Here is a 26,767-nt window from a genome sequence, read left to right on the forward strand (position 1 = left end):
GCACGACCCAAGAAAATATCCCCTGAAAGTTGTTGTGTCTTGTCTTATCATAATGGGTTATGCCAGTGATCAGCACATCTGGGTGATGGCATACTATACAGTAGTGATGTCCAAATGAAGCTTCATGAACCACCAGTTGTATTTGCTGAACCCACTAGGTGGCATTCTTGGTGTAATGAAAAAGGCTCAAGGGCTGGCAATGCAGTTTGGTTTCAACTAGCAATGGCCAAATAAAGCTTCATGAACCATTTTCTTTATTTTTTGGGTCCACTCTGGCACTCTGTTCAACAAAGGGTTGAAACCAAACTGCATTGCCATCCCTTGAGGCTTTTTCATTACACCAAGAGCACCATCTAGTGTGTTCAGCAAATACAACTGGTGGTTCATGAAGCTTCATTTGGACATCACAACTATACAGTAACATCATCAGTGTGTTTCCATTTATATACCTACAACATCTACAATATATCCTGTACTGTTTATGCATTTAAGGACTGCTTCAAAGCAGCAGGGATAATGAGTTGGGCTCCAGTTTGATTTTTCCTTGTTTCTGTGATTGACACATCTGGCCGTCAAATGTGTTTGCATGTTGGCTGTGTTTCTGTTCACATCCTCTACAACAGCCCCTACACTACTACTCTCTCCAGTGCTGGTGAAGCTGACCGGCACTGAACCCTTAGGTGGGTTGTGTAGCATTTTATTTGTGTTCATCATAGGGACTGACTCACACATCAATCAGATTGTTGTGCTAACTTTAGCATTTGTTTATTGTTTTTCATCATGTCATAGGTCTACAAATATTGATCCCTATCTCATAACTTGTTAGACTTTGATTCTTTGTCTGCCTGTCTGTCTCTGTGTCCAATGCTATGCGTCAATTTAAAAAGGTCTTGGGTATTTAACTGTTCTATATCATCACACTACTGTTAAAATAAGGAGGTGATTTTAAACCATTTTTAAGCGGTAACCACTGTATGTGAATGCATGAATGGGCCAGATCTGTGCTTTGATTACCTGCTATCAAATAGCATGACCCTCTACCATTTTGTAAAGCCTGGTTGTACTTCTGAGGTCATTTTGGTGGAAATAATGTAAAAATTGTGTAATAAGTGATGCATTACTTTACACAGAACATATCATTGTAGAGAAATTACTTTGAAATTAAGGTAAATAGTAATATGCAATGTATCACACTGAAAGTAAGTTGCACAACACTGGCTGTAAACAAAACGTCCTGAGCTAAGAAAATAAATACCAGGTTTCTATAAACAATAATTTCCCTTTACTATGAATGATATAAGTTGCCCAAGTGAAAACAAATCCAACAAAGAGAAGGGAATCACAATCCCCATTGTTATGTGCATTTCCTTTGTATGTGTACATTTACTGTCATGATTAAGTGAAAATATGTGTTAAAGGAAAAATTTGGGGCGTTTTGTTTGATAACTGAATGTTTGTCATTGTGACATGAGTTTTTAATGCCACATTAAAGTAATAATTGTTTTTAAATATTTTCATTCAATTCTGACAAAGTCAATGCATACATAACAGGAAATGCATATAACAATGTGTATTGTATTTCATTTTATTGTTTGATTTGTTTTAATATAGCCATTTTTAATGATTCTATAGAGTTGGATAGTCCTCCATGCAAGCAGAATAAACATATACCAAACCAGTTGAAAATAACAAAATTTAATGATGTTCAGATTCAGGAACAGTATAGCTGTGGTAGATTGCCTCAGCAATTGATAAGTCATTGTAGTTGTGCTTTCTTAACGTTGCAGGCTAAGGCTGCTTATGTTGGTATGGCAACCAAAAACAGCAGCTGTGTAGTGTACAAGCACTGTTAGCAGCCTCTGGTGCACAGAGCATTTTTCCCCCAACTGTCCACGATGTCCACACTCCAGCTGCAGCTACTTAAATGCAGACGATGTATTTGGTACTATGAAGTGATGGTTAGGTAGAAACTGTGCTGTACACCAATCAGAGACTGAATCTTTTATGCTGTGATCAGCAGTACGTATTATAATATCATAATTAGAGCTTGGAGCCCCCACCACTCTCTTAATAGTGACATATAGTTATTGACCAATTTCTTTGATCCACGCATCCTATAGTACAAAAGTCATTTGCCATTAGTGTATGTGTAATCATGGTGCAAGTACTGTTGTAAATTTACTCTGCAGTATACTTCATGTCCCCCACGAAGGTGTGCACAAGCTGATCAAAGAGCTGTGGTCCATTCCCACCAGAAAGGTGTGGCTCCAAATGGCTGTGACTGGAAGGTGATGGGATTTGTGGTCTGATGCCAAAGATGCCAAAGAAATTTGTAGTCCATATCCTATGGACATTTGAACAGAATATCCGCTTGGTGAAAGTGAGGCTGGAACATGGTGGGATTTGTAGTCCAGTTCCTCACTTAGACTTTCCAAATGGTTGGTGTAATCCAAAATGGCTTGTAAAACCCAGATGTCTTTCGTTTTTTCTCTCAGTGTGTAAAGGTGAAGAATATTTCAATGAGTACACAATACTACCATGCAACAACCACACATGGACACCCTGGGACATGTGCACTGTTCAAATACACAGAGGAGACATCTAAAAGACAGCAGCTAAAGGCTGGGATACACGGGTAGCATTTGGTAGCAATGGTGATCAGGACAAAGTCTATTCCTGATAAATGCTGCCTGTTTTGCAGGCAAATCCTTAGGGTTTTTGATAGTTTTTTTTTAAGTAAGGGTTTTTATCGTGTCATTAAAACATTTGGTTAAAGTGGGGTTAACTTTAATGCAATGGAACTTCTTACTGACTTATATGGGTGTTTCCCATGAGGTATCCGTATGTGGGGAAAAAAATCTCTGTATATCACAACTTATATTAAGACAGGCATTAGATTACTGAAATCACACTTTAAAATTGATGTTGCAACATTTCAGCAAAATCAAATTCTCTCTAACCAGTAAATCTTAACAGATGAAAGCTAAAACATTTGGTAAGGATTATCAGCTGAGTTTGGTTAAGCCCCTCCTGCTCACCACGCACATTCCAAACAATTAATATAATGCATTCTTGCCTAATTTGATTGCTTCAAAAAGTTACCCGTGTAACAATGCCTCAAAACTTCAGACACCCCCCCACTTCCACCCCACAGTAAAACATTATAACAAAGTTACATTTTCATTTACAGAAACAATAAATCTCTTTATTAATAAGCAACTTCTTTTGGTAGTTCTTGATTGCCAGATGAGATTTTTTTTTTCCATCTGTTGGGAAGGGCTGATTCCCTTTGTGATTAAAAACTCCAATCTTCTTCCTCCATCCATTCCCCCAGTCTTTCTTCCTGTGATTTGCTCATTCACTCGTTTTCTTTCAGCATTTCTGTTTTATTCTCCTGCAAAAAAAACAAACAAAAAAATACAGCAAATATTCCCAAGCATGACCATCAACTAACCTGGATTCAAAAAGATAATAAGAAATAAAATATCTGCACTGTGATCGCATTAGTTAAGCACTCTGAAAAAGTAGAGTAATTGCAGATACTTAAGACTGCACAGCCAATCTCCTGGCAGCAAGTTTTAACAACCTGTTCTCATTCCCAATCTGTTAAAAAGGACACTTTGCATGCCCCTTGTTATCGCATAGTGAGACACGGCACCCTCTAACGTCTCTGTAGCTGAAACACATTGTAACACATGGTTAATGGTGGTTAGGTTTAGATAACAAAAGTACTTGGTTAGGTTTAGAAAAAACATAAAATAAGTAACATTATGTTAAAATTAGGAATGGGCGACATATTATCACCTGGGATATACCATCAAAAAATTTCCCCACAGTAAGAATTTTTCATCTCGTGATAAAAACGATAAATTCCCATTGATGACATATGCGTGGTGCACTCACAGCCCAACTCCACATGCGTAATGGTAATAAAAAGACGGCAGAGAGGCGAAGTTGTGCAAATAAACCAAAGATTTATTAATTTTCTGTAGCAGTAAACACATGGGCCGATAACAAATGTGTTAACTAACTATGCTAAAGCTTTACAAGCTACAGTATTCAGGGCTGCCGACGATAACATTAACATGACAAACAGCAAGGCTACGGCTAACAAGTTAACGTACTGACACTCCTCAGACAGACACACACAGACACACACATACCGGACAGCCTCTCAGTCCGTAGCCGCTAATGTTAGCTCATGTACAACACAGGTACCACACAGAAACTTTTACAAAGGGTCATAATGTGCTTCTAGTGTCTGTCAAATCGCCAGCGAAAGCTGCTTACACTGCCTGCTCTCATGGGACACAGATCCTCTGAGAAGAAAGACGGTTCACTCTGCTCTGCCGCCAGGAACAAACTGGGGGGCAAAGATCCTCTCTGAGGACGAGGGTTCACTTTGCTGCAGGGTTCACCAAAATTTTTTTTTCTTTTTTTAATAAATTGAACACACATTAAAGAACATACAAGATCCTGTAGAGAATTAATACATATAATACAATACAATAAACATTGTCAAATTAAATGGAAGGAAGAGGATTTTTTTTAAAGGCAAATAAAATATTGGGGATTTATGTAAAAATATACATAGAGACATATAAATAATTATATAATTAAAGATATGTAGGCTATGTTAGGTGAATACTCCTGTAAAATGCATGGCGTTAAAACGTTTAATTTTGATCTTCCTTAGACTTTATTTTATCATAACAATAACAATGAATATTATGAATTGTTCACATTTTAATTTAATTTTAATAACATTTATCACACAGCATTTTGTGGAAAAGTCAAATGTTCAGTTTACAGTTTTAATAAACTCAGTACTGTTTTTCATCACATATATTGTTTTGTCTTCATTCAATGTAATTAGCACATATTGTTATTGCGCCATTGGTTTTGGCCTTGGTGCCCCACATTTTGGCCGTGATGCCCCAATAAATTTGTATTTATCAAAGGCTAAAGTGGCCTTGCCCTAAAAATGACTTAATTCCAGGCCTGTAACACCACCAGTTTGTTCCATTGATTTCATAAGCTAAGTTATTTTTGCTGTTTGCACTGTTTTGCCACTGCCTCTGTGACAAAAAGTTTGAATAAATGTTGAATCTGTTCCCACATTTCAGACTTGTTTGATTGATGTCACTCACAACAGTTCTGCAGTACAGATGTACTACTTAAACTTAACTGGTGTAGTTTAGTAGCCTTTAGTATTATTTTAGGGCTCAGACTGAATGTGGCGATAGATTTATAGTCAAAAAGATGAGGCTGAATTGGTATTTTTTTTTAATCGTCACTTTTATCGTTATCGCAATAAATACCAGAAATTATTGTGATAATTTTTTTTGTCCATATCGCCCATGCCTAGTTAAAACATCACTGACTTTTCGCAAAATCAGGTTTTGTGTGACCAGTACACCAACCCATCCTTCTACCCTATGCAGACTTTCTTGTTCTTTATACCACGTAGATTGCTCTCAGCGTCAAGTATCCCAAGGGGTGGGTTTATACTGGAGTAAATTGAAAGCCTGGTGCATCTCACTAAAGGGTGCCTTTGGCATCAATATCAATAAAAGCTTTAGTATTGGTGACCTAAGGATGAAAATGGGCTGGTTTTATATGGCAAAATCAATCTAATGGAATAGTTCAACACTTTTGGAAGTAGGCATATTCACTTACTTTTCCAGAGTGGGAATTTTTTGCATCAAGTACAGAATCAATGTCTAGCCCTGTTCAGAAATACACCAACCAACATCTCTATGGAACACCAATATCAGCCGGTTCTCATTCCCAAGGCGTCAAATGCGGCAGCTTGGTCAGTGACCATCAGGGTCTCATTCTGATGCAGAAAACATGTGTCTATATGAGATGTGCTGGGCTTTTAACTCCAATGTAAACCCATCAGCAAGTCCAAGCCGGGAAAGAGGGAGAGGTAGTGGGTGGGTTAAACCAACACAGGACTTTAACATATGACATAAATGTCTCATGACACATGTAACATACATCATGTCATACAATCATTAACTCACTGAAGTTATGTAACAAACAGTTATTTTAACCCAAACCATGACCTTTTTTCTAAACCTAAAATAGTTTTAGTGTCAAAACCTATGTAAATTTTATTTTGAAAAGACACTATGCATGTTATGCATAGTGTCTTTTCAAGCTAAATGAAATTAGAAAGTTTCAGCTTGACTGTTTCAACTTGGCGGCCAAGTCACGAGCTTTCTCATGTTACAGCTAAACAGTACATTAAAATATAATTGTGAGAACATTTTAAGGCATGGAATAGGTAATGCGGTAACAGAATCTTAACTCATATTTGATCAGCACTGCCTAGTTTGACAGTGTGACCGCAGTTCACAAGCAGCGTTGGACATGACTGACAGGAGAGTTAGAGACTCCTCGGCTCTGATTGGTTATTTTCATTCACATGTAGTAATGACATTAAAAGCAAAACAAAGTAATAGAGTGGGCAAAGGAGTATGATTCTTTTACAGATTATGTGTCTCATTAATGCTTTATGGCTATAGAGACAGTTGCAGCAAATATCACAAAAAGTTATTTAATAAGAGTTACCAACTACAGCTTTCAAGCTCTTTTTCTCTTTTCAGCTGGTAAACAACAACACTGCATCACAGCCAACATCTGGTAAGGAGTGAGAGACAGCTGTCCGACCAAATTATTATTTTATGCTTGCAACATCGTCTGACAGAGTCTTTATAAATTCAAGCTAATGACAACAGCTGTGCTGTATCATCTGCTATAACGACGTTTAAAATGTGGGATCACAGAAAAGTCAGACATGTCAGGAAGTTGTCTTCTTACCTTTACTGACACACAAACCCCACCCTCACTGAGCTGGTTTACGTCATCGTTTTGTGACAGCTGTATACACTAAAACATCAAGCTGATGTTTTACACTGGAAACTGTTTTGACAAATCTTCATGGTGCCTGAAATTCTTACTGTGAAAATCACGACATTCAAAGGTTGGCATATGGTCACTAAGAATGGTCCATTGTTATTACAAAACACTATAAAATGTACTACTTTAGTGTAGGAATAAATCACTTGATAATCTTCATTTTTAGTCAAGAGTTTTTTCCTTTGTTGGCTCTTTATTGTAATTCTTTGACACAGAAGAAGTTTGACACATGAAGGCAGTTAAGGTCCATCTGTTATTGGTGAGAGTAACTGTTGGGGCATAACTCCAGGATGACTGCACATTATGCTTGTTTAAGCACAATATGTTGGAAAACTATATCAGCATGTCAGAGGGAAATATCTTTATAACATGGATGACATATAATAATAATAATAATAAATTTTATTTGTTGGCGCCTTTCTGAGCACCCAAGGACACCTTACAATAAAAACATACAAAAATACCAATAACACAACATTAAAAATTGATAAAATACATGACAGAAAATTAAACCAGATAGGCAAGTCTGAACAGATGTGTTTTAAGGTGTGATTTAAATTGTCCAATGGAGTCAATCTGATGGATATGGGGGGCCAGAGAGTTCCAGAGTCTGGGTGCAGAGCAGCTGAAGGCTCTGCCACCCATAGTGGTCAGTTTGAAATTAGGGACAGACAGAAGAGCAGCTGAGGAGGAGCGTAGAGCACGGGTGGGGGTGTAAGGGTGAAGAAGGTCTGACAGGTATTGGGGGGCCAGGTTATGGAGAGCTTTGAATGTGAGGAGAAGGACTTTATATTGGATTCGCTGATGGACAGGGAGCCAGTGGAGCTGAATGAGGATGGGGGTGATGTGGTCGGTGGATTTGGTACGGGTGATGATTCTGGCGGCAGAGTTCTGGATGATTTGGAGACGATGGAGAAGTTTGTTGGGGAGACCAGTGAGGATTGAGTTGCAGTAATCGATACGCATTCAACTCTGGTTCCTCATTTGCATTCACCATACCAGTGACACTTGCTATATTAACCTGCACTTAAGAATTTATCTTCTACACATGCTAAGACAAAGTCCTTATTATGGTGTGTTTAAATCTACAAATTTCACTGTTACCACTTGAATTATTTTATTTCCTTTGTAATCTCTGGTTTCTGAAAGTGTTATAATGTGTGTTGTAAAGTTGTTGATATAAATGAACAAGATTATTTTTGTGATTATTATTGTTGTTTTTGTCACAAGGGATACTGAACCAAGGAACACTGGTTGTGCAGGAAACTCTGTTTCTTAAGTTTTAAATATTGCATCATTTGAGACCAAAGTTTTAGAAAGGAATAAGAGAAATGAAACTTCTTAAACTGTGAACACAGTGTTGTGTGTTTACCTGTTAGAGAGGTTCAGGGTAGGCCTGTCTTGGGTCGTAGGTCATGTCGGGGATGTAGGGCTCATGGAGGTCCGGGTCTAGCGGCAGGCTGTCCAGAGGCAGATCAGCATAACCGTAGGGAGGGTAAGAGCCATCTAACTCTGAGGCACACACACACACACACACACACACACACACACACACACACACACACACACACAGAGGAGCAGAGACTGATCAACCAAATATATTCTAGAACTGCACTCATTACCCAGAACATACTGGTGATATTTTGTACAGAGCAAACCAGAAGAAATGAAAAAACGACTGTTCTGTCTATGAACCCTGACAGTCGTTACTGAGCCGAATTTTATATTTTCCTTAAATGAAGTTACTGTTAATCCATGTTTCATGGCTGTTGGGAGTTTGTCTTTGGGTTAAAATGAAACAAATTGTTCCAGAAAGGCTAACCTATCATGTGTTGTTTTAAGTGTGTTAGCAGAGTCAAATTTACAGTAAATTTTACTGCAACTAAGCTTTTACAATTATACTTTGATGACCAAAATCATAAAAGAAAGGGCTGGCAGTTTTTTTTTCTGTAACAGATTGTGTATATTGTCTCATATAGATGGTAGGCCCCTGAATCGCACCAGATTGAAATCATATAATGGCAGACTTTGTTGTAGTGGCAAATACCATGTTGTTTTCCAAAGAGTCAATAAAATATTGTGTTGTGCTAAAACTAATGATTTACACCCCTAGTGGTTAACGTGTGGTTAGGTTTAGGCACAAAAAACACTTGGTTGGATGAGAAGGTCATGTTTTGGCTCAAAATTCTCATATTTGGTGGCACAATCCCTCCCTGGAAAGCAGCGATGTCTCTAAAAAACAGTGAACGGTGAAAAAAACAGCAATGAGTCATTAAACTAAAAAGTCGCTGCAACGCAGTGATGTCTTGCTAAAACACAATTCTGTTTTTGTTGTTTATGACATGTACAGTATGAAACATACAAATGTAATATATTTATGCTTTGCAGACTGGGCTGAATCAAGCCAGGCTCACTGTTTCCCCCTGTTCCCTATCTCTATGCTAAGCCAAGCTAACCTGACTCGTCTCATTCCAATTTCATCAAATACAAGCACTTGGGCAGTGACTTCTGTGTCAGACATCAATGAAAAAAGCCATCCTATCACACTGCACCTGACAGCATCAGTGGGAAATGTGGCCGCACAACAATGCAAGCCAAACCACATGCAAGTGTTGACTTAACATAACCATGTGCATTTATTGTTGAGGAGAATTGTTGTACCGACATAGTACATTTATTTTGAAAGAGACTGCATGTTTCCTGTGAAAACTGAAGTGTATTTTGAAAAGACACAATGCATGTAACAAATGCATCCAGGGCACCTTGCACATCATATGTCGATGAGGAAAGTCCAAGACCAAGGGAATGTGTTGGCTAACCAAGACCTGACTCTAGATCCATACTTAACACACGCACACATTTGCTTGATATCAGTCTCCTCAGCTCACTCTCTGAATGACAGCACAAAAATGTGTTTTGCAAAATGTAAAACTGTGTTTATGATGCCACTGACACCAGTGGCGGCTGCTGATCTTTCAAACAGGGGAAGCTCACTTTAAGGTGACATCATAAACTTTGTCATATTGTAGCGAGGCAGTAACTTATAAAAGGAACATTTAATTGAAGCCATTTTTCAACCACACTCATGCCATAGAACCACAGCAAAACACAACTCAAATATTTTCAGATGGGTTTAATGGTGAAAATGAGCTATATGGCTTATGGAAATAAGGAACTCCGGATGGCAATCTGTCAGAAGACTCCACTTGCAAATATCCGCATGGGACTGAGCTCGAAATGTGTGTGTGTGTGTATTTCCCAACCGCTGTCAATCGCAAAAGGGTTCAGCCTTTTAGACAATTCCTCCAATCATGCATACACCGAGCGTCCTCTCTTGCCGCATTTGTTGCATTTATCCAATGACCGTCTCGCTTTGCTGCATGAAAAAAAATCTGCTCAGCGCTGTCTCATAGGAATGCTTAGAGGCTCCGCATCCACCGTGCTGACATGAGAATGTATGACAGGGAGGTCGCGTTTGAAAACTGGTGATAAACAGCTGATGTTTGAACATCATAGTCATGATGTGAAACGCATCCTAGTGCACATTTAATGCAATGTAAATTCTTGTTTTAATGTAAATTCAATAGTGCATATTTGACCATTTCTTCTATGAAATTTTAGGGGAAGTTCAGCCTCCCTTGTTGTCTCAGAGCAATCGTCCCTTACTGACATACACACGCACTATTGTGTTTTAGTTACCATTACTTGGATTAGATGAGGGCACAGAGAGTGATTTTATGCTGCGTTCACCAGAGATGGGCTGCACTACCTGGTCATTTTTAACAGAAACTTGCTTGTAACTGTCATGGTGTTGTAGTTGGGCAGAAAGAAAATACAGTAGTTCCTACTTGAAACTGCTCACAACAAGGTCTGTGGAGTATCTTGAGTAACTGGGTCATGATTTCCAGAAAAGACACTGCTGTTGAGTTTTTCAAAAGTTTTTTTTTTTTTTTGGTGTTTTGAGCACCACAAGCTGAGTGCCATGTAGTTCGATTGTACTGGAGAGAAGGCAGACATCTCTAAAGCTAATATCACCAACACTCTGTAGACTGATAAATAGCACTACAGGTAGGAGGAAATGTATGTATTTTCAATTTTTTTGTGAACTGTCCCTTTAAGCTCAAACTGAAAATGGCATAGACCTATGAATGTGTAGAGGCTGATGGATGTATGGAGGCTGTGTGTGAGAAACATTCCAGTACTGAATAAATGAGTTCATTTGGCTCTAACAACTACACCATGAAACCAACACCTTCAGTTGACCTCTATTACAACTTGAGAGCAGTGTGCGCATGCATGCTTGCGTGTGCACTATATACTACTGTGGTGGATTAAGCATCTAGAAAAAATGACACATGGTGATCCCAGCTTTAAATAGCACCAATACCCTCCTCACTCACACACACCCTCACACACACACAGGCATGCACACACACATATACACACACTGGATGAAGACTCAGCATTAATTAAAGATGGAGAGATGAAGGGATTTGCAGAAAGTATGTACACAGAGCAAATCAGAGGGGAAGAACAGTTTAGTGAGAGGGAAAAAACTGGTGAGAGGAGAAAGAGGTGGAGTGCTGCCTTCAGCTTTTGATCATTCCTTCCTTTTTCTCCTTTGTCCAAATTCCTTTTCTTAACTTCTCCTCTCTTCTTTCATCCATTCTCATATACTGTTTTAGTTCTCTCCTCCCGCTCCTTCATTGCCTTCTTCCTTTCCTCTTATCTACCCCTCTTTCTCTCCTTACCTCTATTACTTCCTGCATATCACTTCCTGCACTGTCCTACATTATGTCTCTTTTTATTTTATTTTTTTGCCAAAAAAAGAAAGGTTTTGAATTGGGCTCTGTAGTTTATAGCAAACATGCTAAAAACTGCTGTTCCTCTCATGGCCTCTTGAGGCTGGCTCCAGAGGTCAGTCAATCCCCATAAACACCCATATTAAAATGTCCAACTTAATAGCACAAATAAACATGTTTAGAGCCTGTCACAAAAAACTGTTTTGGTCTCTAAAGGTAATTTGCCCGTTCATGACAGCTGTATCTATTTAAATGGGTAAATTTTCACATAACTCACCCGTTTAAATGTTATTAAGGCTTGAAATCATACTTAATTAAGGCCATAATCACTTTTTACAATAAAGACGAGAAAATTATTTAATTAAAGAAATATTAAAATATTAGTTACTGAACATTAGAACTTTTTGGTGGAACCTATAGCAGCAACAGCACTAAAATAGTCACAAAAACGCAGGATTTATCTAAACGGGCTGATTTTTTACAGCCCATACTCCTAGAATCAGCTTCCAATCATTGTTGTCACATTGTGAGTGACAGGTGTCGTAACAAGCCCCCTTGATTTACTGTCCAGTTGGGCTAAATTAATTCAGCCCAGAAGACAGACTTTTGGCTAATGATAGTGCGTGGAAGTACAGTGAGGGCCTGCCCGCTGTTACTGTAATGGGAGAGTGAGCACTGAGTCTTGCGAATTGTGTTAGCATCATGCTGAACGAGGTGGATTATTTTAAATGCTGTCTATCGAGCGGGACCTCATCCAGAAATCATCGGACTTAAATGACTTGGTGATTAACTGTTTGCATCCCAGAAAGGCCATCGATGTGAGCTTCTCTTCAAATAAGGGAGGCCCAAGCCCTAACCTCTTATTGAAAGGAGCATCTTAACCTTTCCTGTTTGTGTGTACAGCGGAAAATAGTCAGTGTGTGTGTGTGTGTGTGTGTGTGCGCGCGCGTGCGCGTGAGCGAGCCAGCGAGAGAGAGAGAGAGAGAGAGAGAGAGAGAGAGAGAGAGAGAGAGAGAGAGAGAGCTTTTGGCATCAGAATATTTTTGTAGTTAGCCTAATTCTCTAGTTTTGTTGTAGTGCATTGTTGCTGTAACTGTACTGTATCTCAGTGTGATGTTACTGTTACTGCAGCTGAATTATTGATCAGTATAGGCCATAGGCCTAATGCGTTAGCCCCCTCACCCAATTTCACCATGAGCCGCTACTGGTAACATCATTATGGTGTAACCAAAGAATCACAGAGTATAGCTGTAGCCCTAACAGTCACTATTTTAGTGTACTGTTTTTTAGTTCATTTATTAATTTTCCATAACCACTAATCCTGTTAGGGGTCACAGGGAAGCTGGAGCCTATCCCAGCTGACACTGGGCAAGAGGCTGCTAGACACAGAGACAGACAACAAATCCCACTCACATTCACACCTAAGGCCAATTTAGAGTCACCAATTGACTCCTGTAATCAACCTGATGCTGATGGTGATGTGTGATGAACTGACCACCAAAAAATGAGAAGTATACTGAATTCTTCTAATGAGAATTAAAACACTAGATCTGTCTTTAAAGAGTCTATAAGATCTGATCGAGTTGAAGCGAGAACAGCAAATATGATGGAAACTGTTTTTACATACTGCTGTGACTATCACTTGGACTGATGTGTACTAAAGCACATGTTAAAAAAAAATATATATACAGTCAGGTCCATAATTATTTGGACAATGATACAGTAGTTGTCATTTTGGCTCTGTACACCATCACAATGGGTTTTAAATGAAACAATGAATACCTGCTTAAAGTGCAGACTCTCAGCTTTCATTTAAGGCTTTTTTCAAAAATGTAGTATGAACCGTGTAGGAATGACAACCATTTCTTCACACAGTCCCCACACTTTAAGGGCTCATAAGTATTTGGACAAACTAACATAATCATCAATTAAACAGTCAGTTTTAATACTTGGTTGCAAATCCTTTACAGTCAATGACTGCCTCAAGTGTTGGACACATAGGCATAATTAACACACAAGTGTTTGGGGCACCATTATCTGCTCAGATTCAACCAAATGCTTCAAAACTCATTGGACGATGCTTCACAGTGCAGATGGACATTGACCTGAAGCATACTGCAAAAGCAACCAAAGACATTTTTAAGGCAAAGAAGTGGAATGTTCTGCAATGGCCAAGTCATATCATCTGACCTGAATCCAATTGAGCATGCGTTTCTCTTGCTGAAGCCAAAACTGAGGGCAAAACACCCAAAACACAAGCAGGAAGTGCAGACGGCTGCAGTAAAGGGCTGGCAGAGCATCACCAGGGAAGAAACCCAGCATCTGGTGATGCCTATGTGTCCAACACTTCAGGCAGTCATTGACTGTAAAGGATTTGCAACCAAGTATTAAAACTGACTGTTTAATTGATGATTATGTTAGTTTGTCCAAATACTTATGAGCCCTTAAAGTTGGGGGACTGTGTGAAGAAATGGTTGTCATTCCTACACGGTTCATACTACATTTTTGAAAAAAGCCTTAAATGAAAGCTGAGAGTCTGCACTTTAAGCAGGTATTCATTGTTTCATTTAAAACCCATTGTGGTGGTGTACAGAGCCAAAATGACGACAACTGTATCATTGTCCAAATAATTATGGACCTGACTGTATATATATATATATATATATATATATATATATATATATATATGTTCTTTTCAGTTTAGGGTCCTGTTCTAGGCTGTCTAAGCTTAGGCACTATCATACCACCATACCCTCCTGTCATTTTACCCAGGTATACAGTATGTGACAGTATTTGTGTAGTTAAAAGAAAACAACAACAACACAGAAACAAAAAAGAATTCGCCAGCATTGTCTTGATTAGTCTTTCCATCGTTCCAAAAGTAACCATCTCTGGTTTGGTCAAAATAAAGCTTTATTTTATCAATTAGATGTGAAAATATGCTAGATCTACATGCTGTTTGTCCACACTGTCTCTCTGTGATGGCCAGCTTTTTACTAGTCCTGTAACTTTGTCCCCATCAGTCGAAGTCACCATCTTCTCAACTCAGCTGCCTGTACAGTAGGGCTGTAGTCTCCAGGAACTGCCCATTAGTCCGACAGCCCATTGGTCCGACATCCCATTGTTCCGACCATATTAAACCCATTGCTCTGAAGTCCCATTGTTTTCCAAAATCATAATGATGCCCTGTGGTTAAAGGACAACTTTGGTATTTTTCAACCTGGGCTCTATTTCCCCATGTGTATGTGTGCGTATGATTCATGGGTACAACTCGTTCTAAAGTTGGTTCAGTATTGAGGGAGCCGGTAGCTGCGAGGTAGATATGGGGGCAAATGCTCGGGAGCCGTTCAGCACCGTGGACCGTGGACCGTGGACCGTCGGACTAATGGGATGTCGGACCAGTGACATGGACCCGTAGTCTCCCGGTCGACTATTTGGTCACTATGCTCTCGTCCGACCAAATTCTCGAATAATCGCGTGTTACTTTCATAAGGAGAAAAGTGCTACATCAATAGCTTTCCAGGATTAATCCATTATTTCCTGTAGTGGGAGGGACAGGCTAAGTTACCTGTGAAAATGGGGGTGTTTTCAAAACACCCCCATTGTTGACAGAAAGTTGAACTCGCCCACCCTCACGCTCAGCGTCGTGGTGACGCAGACCTCCTGTCAGTTTCTGTGTACCAACACCATTTCCCTCAGTGGTAACGAAGCTTGTATTTACTTGTATTTCACAGATAAGAAACAATAAATTGTGAAGACAGTAAAGCCTCCACTAAAATAGCATTTTAAGTCTTGTGTGTGATTTATCCTTCAGGGATTTACACTTAGGGATTTATGCTGGCTTCATATGAGCAGAGGAAATCTCCGCTTGTTGCTAGGCTAATGTATACTAGGGATGTCCCGATCCAGCTTTTTCACTTCCAATCCAATACCGATATTACAGCCTTGAGTTTTGGCCAATACGACACCGATCCGATCCAAGCGCGTATTATACATATTCACTTATTTTGTTGTCAGTCATGTTAGAAAAGGTTTGATCAAGCAATATTACTCTAACAAGAACAACTACTTAATCAGGTTAGTTAGAATGATCCACAACAGTTGGTATGAGAAACTGACCCGTATATTGTTAACAGGGTTAAATAAACAAACTTTAAACTTGAACATTAACATTAAATAAAAAATATAGCTGGTTTGCTTTGGCTGCTTTGGCCCCTTAATAAATAGAAAATAAATCAACGATTTCAACAAGAAATCTTTAAAATGTCTAATATTGAAATTAAAATAGCAGCAAGACTCCACACACTTGTGCTTTGGCCCCCTAATAAATAAAAAAAAGATTAACACCACAAGACATTGTTGACATTTAACAAACAATGCAGCCTTTCCTTTTCAGTTATTTTAGTAGTGTCAGTGCCAGCCTGGTGCTGTTGTTTCCTGGGATCAACAGAGGGGACAAAAAACCACACACAATATTGTACAACTGTTTAAACAAGCAATAGTCCATCCATGGCTCCCATTTCACTAATTGTGCCCAAAACAATGCCATCAGTGCTCTTTACTTAAACAGTAAGAGTGTAAACCAAATAAAAATATCACTCTCAAAAAACCAGAGCAGAAAACAAATAGTCAGTTAACTAAATTGACCGCTACTCTTCCTACCCTTCCCTTCGTGTGTGTCTGCATGCTGGCCTGGTGGATTGATAGTAAGTGCTGGAGCAGATCACTGGAATGGACTGCTTGAATCGCGGAGCGCTGGGCTGGCCGGAAAACCTGGATCGGACTCCATGAAAAACTGGATCAGAGTTCTGGGATCGGCATTTTTCCATGCAGTCTGATCCGATGCCGATGCATGTTTTTTGCTAATATCAGCGGCTGATACTCGGATCGGGACATCCCTAATGTATACCATGTAAAATGCCTGAGGCTGGCGCTAATAGCATTAGCATGTTGTATTTGCTTGGAAAACGTGTTTAGTATAAAGGCCCGAACATACTCGGGCGGAGCGTACGCGGAATGGACTCCACTCAGATTTTACGACCGCGCGGACTCCGCTCCGCGCACCAGTGACTGCTCGGCATGTATTTTTCACATCGTGGGGATTTTTCACGGACATTTTTACAGGAAACTACAACGCTGAAGTGCGTTCGACTATGGAAGCCCGAATGACTGCGGACATTCCTCGCGGAGTCCGTTCCACGTATGTTCCGCCCGAGTATGTTCGGGCCTTAAGACAGTTGTTTTGTCGGTGAACCTTGTGAGTTGTAATAGAGCCAAATTATGCGCCGTTACCTTTGTTACATGTTGCTGTTGTCCCTGGTTTCATATGAGAAGAGGAAAAGATTGCTAGACCCTAGGCTAATTTACACAATGTAAAATGCCATAGACTTGTGCTAATAACGTTAGCATGTTGTATTGGTGGGGGAAATGTGTCCAGATAAAGACAAGTGTTTGTCTGTCAGTTCTGCGATTTATAGTGAAGCCAATTTGCGTACTTGTGTTGTTGTGAAATTGTCTCTATTAAGCCATTATTTAATGTGTGTCTTGAATCAACTATATAAATAAAGTTTGATTTGAACTAAACTTTACAGAACTTAACACAGTCCTTCACCACCGACTAGTGTTTTGGAGGTGTAACTGCAGAGTGACACAGACACCACCGCAGAAGTAAAAATAATGTTCAGATTGTTTTTTTTCCCCACGACTAATCGATTAGTTGAAGATTATGTGCGACTTTAGTCGATCAAGATTTTCTTTGGTTGACTACAGCCCTACTGTACAGTACCACCAGTAGATACTGACCTCCATTGGCACGTGCCATGCACTACAATATTTTCTCAGTACAGCATCTCCCTATCAGTTAAAAGAAGCAGTGTGTAAGATTTAGAGGGATTTAGTGCCATCTAGTGGTGACGTCATGTTTGTTATCTGTTTTATGTTGTCATTTATTGTACTAAGAACAAAGGAGCAGCACCTGTAATCTCATTGTATTTCTATATAATGACAAAACAGCTTTCTAATCTAATCTAATCTAATCTAATCAAAGATATTGCAAGAAAATAACCTAACCAGGTCATTTTTGACCCACTTATGCACTCAACATTTTGGATTGACTGAGATTACTGTAATTGTTAAAAAATTAAAATTAATACTCAGGAATACAACTTGACTAATAATTGTGCACGCAGTGTACATTAAAATATATCAACACTGTTTAGATATAAAGATGTTTCTGTATTTTCTGTATAGTAGACACACATTAAAGGGGCAAAAAGCGAAATCCTTTCACTGCTAGGTCTGCTGTTGTGCACTGCCTGTAGACCAAAACAAAGTGTGTCATGAGCCACACCTCCCTCTACCTCTGCTCTCCACCCCCACCCCACTCACCTCGTCTGTGCAGCCGAGCACCGCAGCATCTCCACGGACTATTACATCCAGACGGTCCCGGTGTTTCTTCCGCAGGCTCCGCTTCACTCAGCTTCACTCAGCTGCCCGATATACCCGCTGCTTCTTCCCACATTAACCTGAATAACAAACCAGGGCTCGGTGCTCCGGTTGGATCCAAACGGAGAGCCACTAGCTGGGAAGCTAGCGAAGGCTAACTGGCTGTGCTGGCAGCTGAGTGAAGTGGAGCCTGAGGAGGAAGCACCGGTTAGCCCCCGCTTTCACTGCAGGCAGATTCACTCGCCACAGGGGCGAGGAAATAAAACCTAAACAGCCAACTTAGTTTGGCTTAGTTTAGAAGTTAGCGATGTCTTTAACTCACTCTCGGTCTCTGCTGTGTTTAGCCATTTCCCTGCTTTCCTGTTAGTGTTAGCACTACTCGGCTGCCACGCTAATGCTCCAACACCAACTGAGCCTGGAGCGGTCTCACGGAGAAGAGTTGGCAGCCAACTAGTGCTAACGTCCCTACGCTTCTCCGCCAGGCTCAGCCGGAGCCGAGAAGCGTGGGGATGTTAGCATTAGCACTAGTCGGCTGCCAGGCTAACGTTCCGGGAGCCTGCTTAAGCGTGGGGACGTTAGCGTTAGCACTAGTCGGCTGCCATGCCAACGTTCCAACTCTTCTCCGTGGGACCGTGAGCCAGCTCCCGGCTCCGGCTCACAGAGAAGAGAGGAATGTTAGGGTTAGATCCCAGAGTTAGCACTAGAGCTACTACGGCTACTGGAGTAGCTTGCAGCTATGGAGCGCTTAAACCAGCTCTTCTAGTCACTGAGCCTCGCCTCCATTTCAGCAAATATATTGCATTTATTACAGGTACCATCATCATTGAAGTAGGCAGGGGAATAGCTAAACACAGCCGCCACGCTGCTAGCCAGGCTACATTTTACAATGCTAATTGCAAATGTTAGCCTGGCTACTCACCTAACACAACTGTAACGCCTGACCCATTGCTGGGACCGAGCCGCTAATAACTCAAGCTCCGGACATTAATCCACACTACAATTGTAACGTTGTCCTCCGCTTATCCGGGTCCGGGTCGCGGGGGCAGCAGCCTCAGCAAAGAAGCCCAGACAGTCCTCTCCCCCGCCACTTCCGTCAGCTCTTCCGCGGGAACCCCGAGGCGTTCCCAGGCCAGCCGGGCGATGTAGTCCCTCCAGCGTGTTCTGGGGCGGCCCCGAGGTCTCCTCCCGGTTGGACATGCCCGAAACACTTCCCAAGGGAGGCGTCCGGAAGGCATCCTTACCAGATGCCCGAACCACCTCAACTGGCTCCTCTCGATGTGGAGGAGCAGCGGCTCTACTCCGAGTCCCTCCCGGATGTCCAAGCTCCTCACCCTATCCCTAAGACTGAGCCCAGCCACCCTGCGAAGGAAACTCATTTCAGCCGCTCGTACTCGCGATCTCATTCTTTTGGTCACTACCCAGAGCTCGTGACCATAGGTGAGGGTTGGAACGTAGATCGACCGGTAAATTGAGAGCTTCGCTTTCTGGCTAAGCTCCCTCTTCACCACAACAGACCGGTTAAGCGCCTGCATCACTGCTGACGCTGCCCCAATCCGTCTGTCTATCTCCCGCTCCATCCTACCCGAGATACTTAAACTCCTCCACCTGAGGAAGGACCTCCCCCCTGACCTGGAGTGGGCAATCCACCCTTTTCCGGCTGAGGACCATGGCCTCAGACTTGGAGGTCCTGATTCTCATCCCAGCCGCTTCACACTCGGCTGCGAACCGCCCCAGCGAGAGCTGGAGGTTACTGTTCGATGGAGCTAGGAGGACCACGTCATCAGCAAAAAGCAGAGACGAGATCCTCCCATCACCGAACCTGACACCCTCCACCACTCGGCTGCGCCTAGAAATTCTGTCCATAAAAGTTATGAACAGAACCGGTGACAAAGGGCAGCCTTGGCGGAGTCCAACCCTCACCGGGAACAGGTCCGACTTACTGCCAGCCACGCGAACTAGACTCATGCTCCTTCGGTACAGGGACTGGATGGAAGGGGTCCATTTATATAGCCACCAACCCCATACTCCCGGAGCACCCCCCACAGGATGCCCCTGGGGACACGGTCGTAAGCCTTCTCCAAATCCACAAAACACATGTGGACTGGTTGGGCAAACTCCCATGCCCCCTCCAGCACCCTGGCAAGGGTAAAGAGCTGGTCCACAGTTCCGCGTCTGGGATGAAAACCACATTGCTCCTCCTCAATCTGAGGTTCAACTATCGACCAGACCCTCTTCTCCAGCACCCTGGAGTAGACCTTACCGGGTAGGCTGAGGAGTGTGATCCCCCTGTAGTTGGAACACACCCTCTGGTCCCCTTTTTTGAAAATGGGGACCACCACCCCGGTCTGCCACTCCAGAGGCACTGCCCCCGATGTCCACGCAATGTTGCAGAGGCGTGTCAGCCAGGACAGCCCTACAACATCCAGAGCCTTGAGATATCCAGGACGAATCTCATCCACCCCCGGGGCTCCGCCGCCTCGGAGTTGTTTCACTACCTCAGCAACTTCTGCCCCAGAAATTGGACGACCTGCCCCCGAGACCCCCGTCTCTGTTTCCTCACTGGAATAAGTGTTGGTGGGATTGAGGAGCTCCTCAAAGTATTCCTTCCACCGCCCGACAATGTCCCCAGTTGACGTCAGCAGCTCCCCGCCCCCACTGTAAACAGTGTGAGCAAGTTGCCGCCTTCCCCCCCTGAGGCGACGGACGGTTTGCCAGAACCTCTTTGGAGCTGATCGACAGTCTTCCTCCATGGCCTCACCGAACTCCTCCCACGCCCGAGTTTTTGCCTCCACGACTGCCGCCGCTGCGCTCCGCTTGGCCCGCCGGTACCCGTCGGTACCCGTCAGCAGCTTCCGGAGATCCACAGACCAACCATGCCCTGTAGGCCTCCTTCTTCAGCCTGACGGCTCCCCTCACCTCTGGTGTCCACCAGCGGGTTCGGGGATTACTGCCGTGACTGGCCCCAGCGGCCTTGCGGCCACTCGCAACCGCCACCTCGACAATGGCAGAGCGGAACAAGGCCCATTCGGACTCAATGTCCCCCTCTGCCCTCGGGACGCGGTCGAAGCTCTCCCGGAGGTGGGAGTTGAAGATCATCTGGACAGGTTCTTCCGCCAGGCGATCCCAGCAGACCCTCACTGTTCGTTTGGGCCTGCCAGGTCTGCGCGGCGTCTTCCCCCACCATCTGATCCAACTCACCACCAGGTGGTGATCAGCTGACAGCTCTGCTCCTCTCTTCACCCGAGTGTCCAGAACATATGGCCGCAGGTCAAATGATACGACTACAAAGTCGATCATTGACCTGCGACCTAGGCTGTCCTGGTGCCACGTGCACCGATGGACATCCTTATGTTTGAACATGGTGTTAGTTATGGCCAAACTGCGACCCGCACAGAAGTCCATTAACTGCACACCACTCGGGTTAAGATCGGGGAGGCCGTTCCTCCCAGTCACGCCCCTCCAGGTCCCGCTGTCATTGCCCACGTGAGCGTTGAAGTCCCCCAGCAGAACAATGGAGTTCCTGGTCGGGGCACTGTCCAGCACCCGTCCCAGGGACTCCAAAAAGGGTGGGTACTCTGAACTGTTGTTCGGTGCATAAGCACAGACAACAATCAGGACCCGTTCCCCGACCCGAAGGCGCAGGGAAGCAACCCTTTCGTCTACCGGGGTAAACCCCAACGTACAGGCAGAGAGTCTGGGGGCTATCAGAAAGCCCACCCCGGCCCTCCGCCTCTCACCCGGAGCAACTCCAGCGAAGGAGAGAGTCCAACCCCTCTCAAGGACTAGGGTTCCAGAGCCGGAACTATGTGTGGAGGTGAGGCCGACTATATCTAGCCGGTAGCGCTCAACCTCTTCCACAAGCTCCGGCTCCTTCCCCGCCAGAGAGGTGACATTCCATGTCCCAAGAGCCAACTTCTGTAACCGAGGATCGGACCGCCAAGGCCCCCGCCTTGGTCTGCTGCCCAATCCACATTGCACCAAACCCTTCTGGATCCCTCTGTGGGTGGTGGGCCTGCAGGGGGACGAGCCCATGTAGCCGGTTCGGGCTGGGCCCGGCCGGACCCCATGGGCGAAGGCCCGACCACCAGGCGCTCGCCCACGGGCCCCAACCCCAGTCCTGGATCCAGGGCGGGGCCCCAGTAACCCTCCGGGCCGGGTACATGTGTCCTTGTTTGTGTCCATCATGAAGGGTCTTCTGAACCGTTCTTCGTCTGACCCTTCACCCAGAACCAATCTGCCATGGGAAACCCTACCAGGGGCAAAATGCCCCCGACAGCATAGCTCCTAGGGTCATTAGGGCACTCAAACTCCTCCACCACGATAAGGTGACGGTTCACGGAGGAGGAGAACTGTAACATTAAATTTAATTGAATTGACATAGCGACATGTGCCTAACGTTACTGTAACACTAATTAAAACAGACATTTGACTTTATGTTGTACCTGTCCAGGAGAAGAAGAGCTAGCTCAGAGTCAGATTGTGAACGTACATGAACGCGCAGCCGGACCAGCTTGTAAACAATGGGCTGGAGATCAACACAGAGAGAGGGTGTGTGAGGTCATGCTATACTCCAGATGAAATTACACCTCTAGTTCTTCACATAGCAATTTTTTAATTCCTTCAGTCTAGAAATGATGAATTTCGCTTATTGCTCCTTTAACGTATCACATTACAAAATGTCACTTCACATTACCTTTACATTAACATGCTTTGCAATCTTTTCCCATCCCACCTCATGCTGTTTAGCTGCAGCTGCCATAATAGATTTTTCATTATTTTTATTTTTTTTTTTTTGTTGAAGACATGTTCAAAGTCTTCATTTGTGGTCATTTAAATCTCCGATTCAATTGGGATGAAGTAAGTGGCTCTGCTTTTAACTCCGCTTTCTGCCACTGAAAATCATGTCATCTGCACTCCACTGATGATGGCTTTTGGTGCTCACTGTGAACGCACTTCTCTCAGGCTGAACATACTCAGAGTTGATTGAGTTAATTTTGATCAGCCCTTCTGGAAGTGAAAACTCAGAGTGTCCCAGCTCAGGCTCAGTCAACTCGGAGATTGGGATTAGGCTAAGAGTTTGTTGAGCCTGCTTTCTGAATTAGCTCACTGTATGCTCACAGAGACTCTGATGTTATAAAGAAAACTGCCGCTGCTGAAAAATTGAAGGGCAATGCATAAAATTTGCTCCGATGATGATGATGCAAAAATGTGTAATATTTGATATATCTGGGTGGAACAGATTGTTAAGATAAATGATAGAGTGTGAGGTGAAATTGTATCTTTCAAATAGACACTCCTCCCGGGAGACATCCAAATGGGGGTCTAATCACCTTATCTTTACGTAACAGCCTCTGAATAAATTGTGCAGCAACGTCCACGACTTCATTCAGAAAAGGACACGCCATGTCTCACCTTCCTGGTACATGCTCAGCGAGCGATAAGCCTTGGGCTTAGATGAAGCAAACCCGAAAGACAGCAGGTTTGCTTCACGGAGAATGTTGCCATAGTAACTGACTCAGGGTTACGCTAAACTGGCTTTGTGAAACGGAAAACTCAGAGTTTCCCTCATCTGAGGCTTAACATACTCAGAGTTTTCACTAATTCTGCTTTCTGAAATAGGGCCCTGTACTACAAAGCAGGATTTGAAGATAGCAAGGTTAATTCTGAGGTTAACTCTGGGTTTTCAGTACTACGAAGCTGGTTCTCTTTTTACCAGGAAAAATCACCATGCCCACTTATGCTGAAAAGCTAACCTGCTTCGGAGCAGGTTAACTTCAGGGTATCGTATCACAAAGATCCCAAAATCTGATCACTGAAGAAAAACTATCCATGAACAGAAGTCCGGAGTGACAGGTAAAAAAGAGTAGCCTATATGCTTTTATAGGTCAGTAGAATAATTTAATATTTCCAGGGCTCTATTTCCACAGTTTTTTTTTGTTTTAAAAAAAAAAGATTCTAACAAATGGAGATATCATTTACAAAATTAAACACATGATTTTAGCAGGATTTGAAATTACGCAAAGTTTGTTTTAGTCTGCAGTGCTGCTACTTTTACACTCTGATTCCATCACTGCAGCTCAAAATAACATGAGACACCTAAATGATGAGAACTAGGATAAAACAGATATTATTTTATCAGTGAAATAATTCACACACTGTTTATTGGCTCCTGTTATTATAAATGTAACATTTCGGGCAGACAGACCTCATCAGTCATTAACTACTTTTTCTCCCTTCATTTCAGCAGCAGAAACAGTCTGGTGTTACTTTAAAGAGTTTTATGTGACATATTCAGAGTACTATTATCATCATCCCGTTAAAGGGGTTTTTTTGGGGAGTTTTTCCTTATCCGCTGCGAGGGTCATAAGGACAGAGGGATGTCGTATGCTGTAAAGCCCTGTGAGGCAAATTGTGATTTGTGATATTGGGCTTTATACATAAAATTGATTGATTGATTGATTGATTGATTGATCCAACTAAACAGCAAAATATATCTATACTAATGTCACATACAGTAGGCCCATAGCTCCGTGATGCCTGCATGTAATTTAAGTCTTGAATGACGGTGAATTTTATAGTATTTTCAATGTTTAAAGATTTTCCGTTTTAAGATTACAAATTATTGTTTACATCCCACGCCACTGACATTTTACCGTCTTGTAGTTGCAGACACTTTTGCTATCGTTTCATCTCATATCATATGAACCAGCCTACTTCATTTATGGTTCTGATGATGTTGCTCGCAATTAATACCCTGCGCCTCTTTCATATGAACGCGCTCATGGCTGGATAGGAAAACCCAGAGTTTACTGAACTGGTTGATAACCAGCTTCGTAGTACTGGTTATCCAGACAGTCAGTGTTAGGGTTAGTCAAACCAGATAACGAGAAGATATTCTGGGTAAGTTCAACTGGCTTCACTGTACAGGCCTCAGGTGATTTAAACTGTTAAAAACAATCATTAGTTTCTCCTACACTGTTCAGCATGTTGTAGCTGGGCAGTAGTTGGTTTTACTGGGAGCCAAATTATCTGCGGAGGTCGCTTCCTCTCCAAAACAAATAAACTCTGTCATAAAAAAACTCAGTGTGGAATGTAATTCCAATTCATATCAGAGATATGTAGATTTGTAACTCTTTCAGTAATCAGTGAAAAACATGGATGATTAATACACACATATCCAAGCACAAAACTCTTTTCTGCTGCTGCTAATAATGTCCTACTAGTGTTGCAATGTTTTTTCCTTTTAATAATAATAATAATAATAATAATACATTAAATTTATATAGCACTTTTCAGGATACTCAAAGACACTTTACAGAGAACAACAACAATGGAAATATGTCACTACTGCCTCTAGTGCTTTTAAAAATTGTGTCCTTTCATACTGCATCACCCTTGCCTCAAGTTTTAGCACTGAATCACACATGTCATTACATCCTTGTGACTATAAGAATTGTGTTAAAATTATTTCTTGTTTGTGTTCTTTTAAACTGTATGCCCTGTTTTCTCTTTCTGTGTTGTGTCATTTTGTTTTATTTTTTTGTTTGTTTTATTTTTTGTTTCTTTTTCTGTGCTTTGTTGTATTTTAGATAGCCTGCAACATCTTGGCCATCTAGGGACTACAGATGAAAAATAGCTTTTTGGCAAATTCTGGAATTTTTATACAGATGTTTTATATGGATGGATAGATGGATTTTTATACCGTGTGTATTTAAGTGTATTAATTTGCACTGTCCCTTCATAATTAAACTATGAACACTGGATAAAGCAGTTTCACATAAAGAAAAAATGTTTTCCCAATGCCACTTGGCGTGCACAGGCTTCTTACTACAGTGGTCGACGCGAATATGCGAATGTCCCTATCTACAGTTAGTGTTTAGTTTGTCTGTTCTGGGCTACTGTAAAAACATGATGGTGCAACATGACTGACTCCGTTGATGAGGAGTGGCTCCCCATGTAGATATAATCTGCTCATTTTAAGCTCACAAAAACATAGCAATTCTTGTTTTCAGGTGATAATACACTAAAGAAAACATACTTATTATATTATATTCCATTTCTGCCAATTTATCCCCCTAAATTGTAAACACTGGACCTTTACTAGAAAGAGAAGCATCGGTATTTTTGAAAAACACACCTTTAGGATTTCTAAATATCTGGGTATACCATAATACCTTGAGACTGCTGATCTACTGCTGCAGGACTATGTGTCAAATGTCAAATACCTGAGTGGATCCAATTTTTTGCTCTATCAGCTTTGATTTCGTGGCGTATCATCATCACAGGAGAAAACTGTGTTTTTGAGACAGACAGAGAGTGTGAGCTGTGACATGGAGGACAAATGACATGTAGTGCTGCTCTTTATCACAGTGGTTGCTCATTAATTGGTGGAGTGTCATGCTGCTGCCAGTGTTGCTGTTGTGTGACTGTTGGGGACTGTTCAGTTTGAGCACATTTTGGATTGGGTCTGACTGTGCTCGAGTCACCTTCAGATCTCTTTTTTTTTGGAAAACGTATTTATGCTCATCAGGTTTGTTTGGGTATGTTTTCCACTGGTCTGTTTTTGATTGGTATACCTCCCAGTAGAGTAAAGA

At 42.1% G+C, this 26,767-nt stretch overlaps 1 protein-coding gene across 2 annotated transcripts in view; it reads right to left on the bottom strand.

Annotated features, from left to right (window-relative positions):
- Nucleotides 1-3,251: 3,251 nt before the first annotated feature.
- Nucleotides 3,252-26,767, bottom strand: part of LOC117268579 (junction plakoglobin a) — a 242,118-nt gene continuing 218,602 nt past the window's right edge. Inside the window, exons 16-17 of one of the 2 annotated variants that reach the window (XM_033645157.2) lie at nt 8,300-8,439; nt 3,252-3,394 (exon numbers count right to left, since the gene is read on the bottom strand). In XM_033645157.2, coding sequence (XP_033501048.1) covers nt 8,303-8,439 — 137 coding nt within the window. In that variant the 3' untranslated portion in view covers nt 3,252-3,394; nt 8,300-8,302. Of the gene's footprint in view, nt 3,395-7,690; nt 7,819-8,299; nt 8,440-26,767 lie in introns of those variants that run through there. The other variant, XM_078161288.1, reaches the window with a different exon arrangement.

Source organism: Epinephelus lanceolatus, chromosome 18 (genome assembly GCF_041903045.1).
Source record: "Epinephelus lanceolatus isolate andai-2023 chromosome 18, ASM4190304v1, whole genome shotgun sequence".
In the NCBI taxonomy this organism is placed as follows: Eukaryota; Metazoa; Chordata; class Actinopteri; order Perciformes; family Serranidae; genus Epinephelus; species Epinephelus lanceolatus.